At 39.3% G+C, this 9,957-nt stretch overlaps 1 protein-coding gene across 3 annotated transcripts; it reads right to left on the bottom strand.

The window, feature by feature from the left end:
* Positions 1-1,387: 1,387 nt before the first annotated feature.
* LOC139639031 (actin, alpha cardiac muscle 1-like) lies at positions 1,388-9,699 on the bottom strand. 3 transcript variants are annotated; one of them, XM_071513067.1, is made up of 7 exons: positions 9,547-9,699; positions 8,668-8,778; positions 8,300-8,384; positions 7,466-7,627; positions 6,146-6,337; positions 4,030-4,211; positions 1,388-1,531 (listed from the first exon to the last, which is right to left on the bottom strand). In XM_071513067.1, exons 1-7 carry the CDS (start codon positions 9,667-9,669, stop codon positions 1,388-1,390), a joined length of 999 nt encoding a protein of 332 aa, XP_071369168.1. In that variant the 5' UTR covers positions 9,670-9,699. The 3 variants fall into 3 exon arrangements, with proteins under 3 accessions (XP_071369168.1, XP_071369170.1, XP_071369169.1); XM_071513069.1 differs by lacking the exon at positions 6,146-6,337 and having other exon boundaries at positions 9,547-9,672; XM_071513068.1 differs by lacking the exon at positions 8,668-8,778 and having other exon boundaries at positions 9,547-9,672.
* Between the last annotated feature and the right edge of the window lie 258 nt (positions 9,700-9,957).

The raw sequence follows: 9,957 nt of genomic DNA, 5'->3' as shown, positions 1-9,957 counted from the left end.
AAGACATACCTGTCCTGGTGTCCTAGACCCTCATTGCATACATGGGAAAACTCCCAAGAAAAAACCTTGGTAGGAAAAAAATGGAAGAAACCTTTGGCGGGCCGAGGCAAGGAGGGATCCCCCACTGGGACGGCTGAGCGGGCAATAGGTGCCGGTGATATTCAATACATTCCAGTAGTTATCTTGTGATGAAGTGTTGTAATCATTACAATTTGGTAACACTTTACAATAAGGGTACATTAATTAAGGGTTAGTTAATGCTTAATAAGTATTAACTAACCCTTAATTAACAGTTAACTAATGTGTCTGGTAATAATTCACTAATGGTATTAATTTATACATTATTTAATAGTTTATAAAGATGACTATTAAATAATGTGTAAGGTAACACTTTACAATAAGGGTACATTAATTAAGGGTCAGTTAATGCTTAATAAACTTTAACTAACCCTTAATTAACAGTTAACTAATGTGTCTGGTAATCATTTACTAATGGTGTTCATGTTAACTAAGGTATTCATTTATAAATTATTCAATAGTCATCTTTATAAACTATAATGTATAAATTAATACATTTGTTAACATTAACACCATTAGTAAATTACACATTAGTTAACTGTTAATTAAGGGTTAGTTAATGCTTAATGAGCATTAACTAACCCTTAACTTATTGTAAAGTGTACCAGTAATGTTGTGGTCATTTTTGCCATTTTTGGACAAACAAACTTCAACTGTGTTTCAACTGGCCTGAGGGTGCATAGATAATGACAGAATTTTCATTTTTGGGTGAACTATTACTTTAACTGTTTTATGTCTTTGTTTTTAATCATGCTTTCAAAGCACTGCTATTGTAACAAATGTGCTCTGTACATAAATTTGACTTGACTTGAGGGGATCCTAGAGAATCCTTTTAGAGTCTAATTTTATCATTATTCAATTACCACACTTAGATGTTGTTTTGTGTAAGTAGGTATCCCAGCCATAGGTTTTACTCCCCCCCTACCTCAAACATGTTAAATCTCTTGAAGATGAGGCCCTGACCAAAATGTTCAAAATGATGGGAATCCCTAGCCAAATATGAATCTATCTGGGCTCCTTGGTATGAAAACATTTGAAAAGCCCTCCTACACTACATAGGACATAGGCAGGAAGAATGAAAAGGCAGAGTTCATTTATTTGAGCAACATTTCCTGGCTCAGTAACAACTGATAACAATAGTCAGAGGGACAAACTGATGGAAGAGCAGCACAGAAATAAACACCTAGAGAGGCAGAGTGAAAGAAGACACTGGCACAGGAAGGAAAGAAAACATAAGGGAAAGTAGGGATGGCAACAGAGATGGAAAAGAAGGGTGGAAGGGAGAGATGGACAGAGGGATAGATGGAGCTCAGAAACATTTCCTGTGCACGATAGATGGTCCGGCCTCCTCGTACTCATCCTTGCTGATCCACATGGCCTGGAAGGTGGAGAGAGAGGCCAGGATGGAGCCGCCGATCCACACCGAGTACTTCCTCTCCGGGGGGGCAATCATCTGAGAGGAGGAAGACGGATGGTGGGAGGAGTGAGAAGAGAGAAAGAGGTAGATAGAAAGATGTGTTAGCGAAGAGAAAATCAGAGACTATATTCAGTTATATATCAGAGACTGATTGGGTGGATATTGACTGGCTTGGTTGTGTAAATGTTCTTTCAGAAATTCAGAAACACTGAATCCTTGTAATTTTGGGGATTTCGGGGCATGAAAACGGTCACATTTAAAGACCCTATAGACAACTTTTTTGCTTTAACTTATCATTATGAAGTAAATGTTGACTGCACAGTGTAATGGCTATAGAATAATGACACCATCGGTGTTTAGATTGGTTTCCTATAAGCCTCGCTTTCACTATGCAATTCTGTCTGCCACCGGGTACGATCTCCCGGGAGAATGAAGGCTCATCCATTGCGCAACCAAAAGAGCAATAGGATAGGTTTTCCCAGGTAGCTATCGGTAGCTACGGTTGTTTCTTGCTTTGGACAGTAGCCAGGCTGCTGGCGGTAGCGTTAGCCATGTTGCTAACGCTACCGCTAGCAGCCAGAAAACGAACCAGGAGCTACAAGGAAGCCAGGACCAGCCAGAAAAAAACATCTATGTTTGTTTCTGGAACAAAGAAACAAATATCTAACTATGTTTGTTTCTGGCTGCTAGCGTTAGCTAGCGTAGCTAGCGTTAGCAACGAGAACACGTTTTCTTGCAGTGGCCTTTCTAAAATTTCTAAAATTCTGTTACTCGGTCATGCCGATTTGCTCTATACAATATCAGGAAGATCAGACCCTACCTGTCTGAGCATGCAGCACAACTCCTGGTACAGGCTCTTGTAATATCACGCCTTGACTACTGCAACTCCTTACTGGCAGGGCTCCCGGCCTGTACTTTCAAACCTCTGCAGATGATCCAGAACGCGGCGGCACGTCTGGTCTTCAACCAGCCCAAAAGAGCACATGTCACTCCGCTATTCATATCCCTCCACTGGCTCCCAGTTGCTGCCCGCATCAAGTTCAAGTCCTTGATGCTCGCCTACAAACAATAACCAAAACGGCTCCGACCTACCTGAACTCCCTCATTCAGGTCTACGCTCCCTCCCGCTCACTACGCTCTGCCATGGAGCGGCGCCTGGTGCTGCCACCTCAGCAAGGCCCTAAGTCTCTAGCCAGACTCTTCTCTTCTGTGGTTCCCCGGTGGTGGAACGAGTTGCCAAACTCCATTCGATCCGCAGAATCCCTCTCTATCCTTAAGAAAAGGCTAAAGACCCAGCTCTTTAGCGAATACCTCCTTTCATAAAAAAAAAAAAAAAAAAAATTTGATGCACTCTATGCATTACCTCATAGCACTACCTTGTAGCACTCCCTCGTAGCACCTATGTCCTGTTGGACCAGAACTTAGCTTGTTGCACTGTCTCGTAGCACCTTTGTCCTGTTGGACCAGAACTTAGCTCTATAGCACTTACTCTCGTTGTTCTCTCCTATCTAGAAACTTGCTTGTGTTGTATGCAAATCTCATGTGTAAGTCGCTTTGGATAAAAGCGTCTGCCAAATGTGAAATTGTAAATTGTAATTGTAAAATGAGCAGTGGTGAAAGTTACTATATTGTGTTATGATCAAGGAGTTGATAAGCAGACAGATGGTTTGTTCTATTGCACAGAGCTAGGCTCTAACGGAAAGCGATCCGGTTGTCTTTGCGACAGCTGCGTAAACAACAATACCACTTGGAAACGCTAGAGGGGGACAATGGGGGAAAGTTGAAAAGTTGTCTGTATCCACTTTAAAGATATTTAATATCAGCACAAAATAACAGCTTTCGGCAGCTTTGATCCATAAATATCAGTATGGGTATCAGTCTTCAAACATCCCTATTGGTCTTACTCTATTGTGGTAACACCAGTGATTCTCAACCTTTTTCACATCAAGGACCCATAATTTAGTCCACATTAGGGCCACAGACCCCCATTTGATGAGATTAAAATCGGACTAAAATCTGAGAATATTTTTATTGTTATATATGATTTTGTCCAGAATTCCATGACTATCTGTATTGTAGGTAGAGAGATAACAGAGAAACTATGATGATCAAAACAGTCATTCTTCTACATTTTAACTGTGTTAACTTCTTGTAAATGAAATAATGCTTAAGTTTAACAATTCATCACTTTGCTGGGGACCCCCTGGAACCCCCTCAAGGACCCCTGGTGGTCCCCGGACCCCATGTTGAGAACCACTGCTTTAGAATAAGGGTACATTAATTAAGGGTTAGTTAATGCTTAGCTAATGTGTAATTTACTAATGGTGTTCATGTTAACTAAGGTATTAATTTATACATTACACATTATTTAATAGTTTATAAAGATGACTATTAAATAATGTATAAATGAATACCTTAGTCAACATGAACACCATTAGTAAATGATTACCAGACACATTAGTTAACTGTTAATTAAGGGTTAGTTAATTCTTATTAAGCATTAACTAATCTGTTTGAATGTGTGTTGGGTCTACCTTGATCTTCATGGTGCTTGGTGCCAGGGCAGTGATCTCTTTCTGCATGCGGTCACCAATACCAGGATACATGGTGGTACCGCCTGACAGCACATTGTTGGCATACAGGTCCTTACGGATGTCAATGTCACACTTCATAATACCATTGTAAGTAGTCTCGTGGATGCCTGCAGACTCCATACCTGGGCAGAGAGAAAGAGAGAGTAAGAGAGAGAGAGAGAGAGAGAGAAAGAGAATATGAGCGGGCAGAGGAGGGAGAGAAACATGATTCTTTGACAAAATATTTGGACATTCAACCAAATAAACTAGGTGTGTCTTTTTTCCTTATTGTGATTTTTTCCTTATTGTGATTTGATCTAGCTGACTTTTTATAGACGGGTGTTAAGACCCAATTTCTGTACATGAATTTAAGATTTCTTCTTTTCCTCTAACTTAATACAATATCTTTGAACGTAGGTGATGTAGATTTTGATATATGGGATGTTGTATCTGATATTATTTTTATGCTTATATATAAGATTGATTGATATTTTTGAAGTATGGCCTTTGTACTACTGTTTTTTTCTCTATGTATCTGTTTTCTATGTACTTTGGCGGTTTGGATGGTTAACCACACCTGCCATCATAGAGCTTGTCAGCCTATGGGTGTGCATGATGTATAAATATGGGTGTGGTTTCCATTTTTCAAACATTTTGACCTGACGAAGATCCAAGTAGGATCGAAACATTGTCACTATTAAACTTTTGTGGCATGGAGCAAGTGTGCAGGCGTTACTCCTTCTTACATTCAACCAATTACACATAATACATATAATACAACCAGTATGTGACATGGCACTGTTCTGTTTTTGTTTTTTGTTCATAACCAACCATTCAGTGTGATTCTATTGGTGATGATAACAGCATCAAGCAGGCTAAATAGTAGGAAACATTTCAATGTCTGACTAATTGTCACTGATTATGAATGTTTCACTCTCAATATTGACACATTTTTCTCCTTTAGGACGTTACTACTACAACTACTACAATACCCATAAACCTTGCTAGCCCCTGACCAATCACATGACCAGAAGAGATTTGTGTCCTAGTGGCCTACTGCAAGGATGATGAAAAGTATTAGCAATGGGAAAAATCATTACAAATCTTACAAGTCATTAAGCAGAGGCTGGATAATGAACAAACTAGCCAGGCTTGCCAGGTCAAGCCAAAAATAACTAATACAAATAACTTGCAATCAAGCGCAATTCATTGCACTGCTGTTGTCACTGTGAGACTAGATGCTTAACTGCATCATGCTGAACAATTATGGAACTAGTCAATTTCTGGGCTAAGCTGTTATGAGCACAGTTGTCTACCTTAGACTTTTTTTGTGTTTTTCTTAAATTTCAAAATGCAAATATATTTAATTTACCGTATTTCCTCTAATATTGGCCCGGGCCTTTGTTTACCTCAACTGCAGAGGGTACCAGGCCTTTATTGGAAGCAGGCTTATATTAGGACAGGCCTTTATTTATAATTCCCTCTGTTTGATAAGTATATTCGCTCATATTTTAGTACGAAGCCTCCTTGTTTTCTGATCTGCTTCTGTTGGGGTACGTTAGGTAGCCGTTTTTTTGTTACTGCAATGCATTACTGATAATTACGATAATCAACGATGGCATGCTCCAGAGACTTCCGCCGGCCGAGCCATCTTGTGGCATACTGCCATCTTGTGGCACTCTTGTGGTACGTTACTACAATCTACAGTTACCTTATATAACAGGCACCAGGAGTGTCAGTAAAGTATATTTTCCCCGGCCTGTATTTGGGGCCTTTATTTGTTCGTGTCGACCACGGCCCCGGCCATTATCGGAGACCCGGCTTTTAATTGACTACCGGCCACTATTAGAGGAAATACGGTAGCCATTTGTCTTCCCTGGTACATTCTAGGACCAACTGAATGAGCTAAACTACATAGAACCCAGCTATTTATAAACCTCTGTGCTACAAATCAATGGCCAAAATACTTCCTAAATCTTGGTGACATCAGGATTACCACTTGATATTACAGCGCTATATAATACTTGATAATAATGATGATTATGATGATGATGATGATGATAACGAAGATGCTCACCAATGAAAGAGGGTTGGAAGAGGGTCTCGGGACAGCGGAACCTCTCATTGCCGATGGTGATGACCTGACCATCAGGCAGCTCGTAGCTCTTCTCTAGGGAGGAGGAGGAAGCGGCGGTGGCCATCTCATTCTCAAAGTCCAGAGCCACATAGCACAGCTTCTCCTTGATGTCACGAACTATCTCTCTCTCAGCTAGGAGGAGGAGTGGAGGGGATGACAGGGTAAGAGAGAGATGGTGAGAGAGAGCCAGAATGTTGGTAACCCTTCCTTTTATAGTCCCCTAATTACTAAGCATTTACCCTGTAAATATATGGTAAATTATAGTATATTATTGGGTAATTACCACTGGTAAATAAGTAGGTAAATACAGAGAAACTACAGCTGAAATACTAAGAAAAACCTCCACTATTACCCATCAACTCAACTAAGTACCATGTAGTTGTGACCGTTTTAGGTTGGTAATAACTCTTATAAAACTATATACATCACTGTTGCATAGTTCATGTACAGTATTTTAACAATGTTTGGGGACTACCAGTGGTTTTGACATATGGGTCCTGTGTCAGTCTTGTCTTGACAGGAGCAACGAAATGGCTATAAAATATCTTATTAATTTTTCACAATTCCACGACTCTGTGTACTGTGTATTAGGGATGTAACGGTATGACATTTCGCAGTACTGTACGGTATCTACCAAAATACCACGGTATACGGTATTTCACGGTATTATTTTTTTTCCCCCATTTAATTAAACTTACTATGGCACAACACTATCCACATAAACAAGATATTGGATTACGTTTGCAATTACTTTTTTTTTTGTATAACTCTTATTGTTTCTGCCGTTTTAGCAACTAAATGTGGGGAAAGGTCTTCAGTCTACTTGAATTAATAGTTTTTTATTGACTGCTGCGTGAGTAGTGAGATAACGTTAGTGTTCTAGCGCCCTGCAGTGCAACATCGGATAGTTTATTTTGTATTAAAGACGGAAAATACACACAACAATCTTGTAATCTAATACAGTTTAATAATGAATATTAAATTACAAAGTCCACTGTTGCAATTTAATATTGCTAGCAACTTGAAGTGTGATGTTTCATTTTTTTCCCCTGGCTGTCACGAGCGGAGCTGTGGATAGGTAACCCTCCATTGTAGTGGCGTGCAGCGCTGTGCATGCACATTGCGCAACATAAATTTATGGGGGCACGGTATTACAGGGAAAGGCTTACGGTTCAGAACCGTGGTTGCTTGATACCGCGGTATACCTTGAAACGGTATACTGTTACATCCCTACTGTGTATATAATGTATATTGAGGTACCAGTGGTGACAAAGCTGTAGCCTCTCTCAGTGAGGATCTTCATCAGGTAGTCAGTGAGGTCTCTACCAGCCAGGTCCAACCTCATTATAGCATGAGGTAAAGCATAGCCCTCATAGACTGGCACGTTATGGGTCACACCATCACCAGCATCAAGGACAATGCCTAAAGACAGTCAGAGATACACAGTTACAAACATGTATGAACAGTATATGACGTTATGATGTTAAGACACAGGGTGAGATTTGTACCAGACAACTGAATATGAATTATGTGATCTGAATTTGTATGTGATCAGACATATTGAATGCTCGCATTTGAATCTGATTTTTTTTTTTTTAAATGAACTTGTATTTATTTGTTTTTAAAAACAGTTTCAAAATTACTGTTACATGTAGTACAAATATCTACTCAACCTTTCAAAGCAGAAATTTCAAATTCAACTCTTAAAAAGCTTTCAGATTGTGGCAACATTTGGTTCTTAGGAAATGCGGTAGATTTCACATATAATCAAACTGTCTACAGCAGAAAAAAAGGGGATTCTCTTGCCAGATCCATATATTTAAGTTTTGTATGACTTATCCCGTGTTTATCTAAATATATTGACTAACAGGTGAAAAAAACTGTGGAACCATTACCTTCCACATGCACGTATGCAGTACAGACATGCATACACAAGCACTGATGTCTTAGTTTCTCTGTCATCTTTTCTTTGTGATGGTGTCATGCTGATGTGTTTGTTATGTTAAAGTATAAAAAAAATATATATATTCACAAAAATATATATATATGTATATATAGATATATGTGTTGTGGGGCTGTCCATTGTGTACTGACCTGTGGTTCTGCCAGAGGCATAGAGGGACAGGACAGCTTGGATGGCCACATACATAGCTGGGACATTAAAGGTTTCAAACATAATCTGTAGGACAGGAGAGGAGTGGGAAAGGGGAACAGTACCTTAACAATATAGTGAGAAACATTCAATAGTGGTTAAAGAAATTAAAGAGTAACTAAACCCCAAACCCAAATCTGTGGTGAAGCCTGACACCTAATGGTGAAAAGTAGGGTACTGAACTGGCCATCTGCTATTGGCTGGTCTTTGTGCCAGGTGATGTCACCCCCCGTTGTACTCTATAGATGGTGACATCACCTGGCACATAGACCGGCCAATAGCAGATGGCCAGTTTAAGTTAATTCTCCACCTGTGTCATCTTTTCTCTGTTGGCTTTGGGGTTGAGTGGGGCCTCAGTCAGCAGGACAGGATGCTCCTCAGGGGCCACTCTCAGCTCATTGTAAAAGGTATGATGCCAAATCTACAAGAGAGGCAGAAGAGAAGCAGGTATGTTAGCTAAGGTATTAATTTATACATTATTTAATAGTTTATAAAGATGACTATCAAATAATGTATAAATTAATACCTTAGTTAACATGAATACCATTAGTAAATGATTACCAGACACATTAGTTAACTGTTAATTAAGGGTTAGTTCATGCTTATTAAGCATGAACTAACCCTTAATTAATGTACGATTATTGTAAAGTGTTACCGATACATTTAAAAAAAACATAAAGTGATTAATTAAATTCACATTAAAGTTTTTATAATTTTTTGGGGGGTGTATGGCATTTCCACTTTACTGGACGTTTACTTGTAAGAAATCAACACCTTTGATGCTGTATATAACTGTACTACTACTACTGAAAATATTAAAGGTCTCCATCTAAAGAAAGCTATTATGAGACCAGCATAATAATACTGATGTGTTGATGTACCACGTAAAACAGCTCTGCTATTCCAATACAATTCTATTGATTAACCCTCCTTCAAAATGTCAAGAATAGAGTAGAGCCCTGAAAATGTGCAAGAGAGCACTAAAATTTACCTTGTAGTGCAAAAAATTTGCCGACGTGCATGCCCCCAGGACCCCCTACCTGATTATGGTAGTAGCAGCAGACAGCATACTGGGTTGTTCATTGTTTAATAGGAAAATTATTTAAGAGGTAAACTCTGCCGACACTGGTGGAAACAGACACATATTTGTATTTTCCCAACTTTTACCACCAACTAAATGTTGTTGTACCTTCTCCATGTCGTCCCAGTTGGTGATGATGCCATGTTCAATGGGGTATTTCAGGGTGAGGATGCCTCTCTTACTCTGGGCTTCGTCTCCCACGTAGCTGTCCTTCTGACCCATACCTACCATCACTCCCTGGGCAGATAGAGGGAGATCGAGTAAAGACAGAGAAAGAGATAGAGGGAGAGATTAGGTTCACATACAGTCAACACTAGGGTTAGAGTGATGTATGTGGCTGATCTTGTCCTTTTATTAAAAATGTAATAATATCATTATTATAATTGGTTTCAATTGAGAATTTTAGTGTCCCATGGTCTAAATGCTGTTTCAAAGGTTTTTCCTTCTTGACAAGAATACAATTCTGAGGGATATCCTAATAGTAATCTTTTGGCATGAAAACAGGGAAAATTTTAAGAT

The sequence above is a fragment of the Centroberyx affinis genome, unplaced genomic scaffold (genome assembly GCF_046629955.1).
Source record: "Centroberyx affinis isolate AG114_WGS23_722 - 3 ecotype Tasmania unplaced genomic scaffold, CSIRO-AGI_Caff_v1 ptg006745l_1, whole genome shotgun sequence".
Classification (NCBI taxonomy): domain Eukaryota; kingdom Metazoa; phylum Chordata; class Actinopteri; order Beryciformes; family Berycidae; genus Centroberyx; species Centroberyx affinis.
Note: the sequence above shows the minus strand (reverse complement) of the source record. Positions and strands in the feature narration are given on the sequence as shown.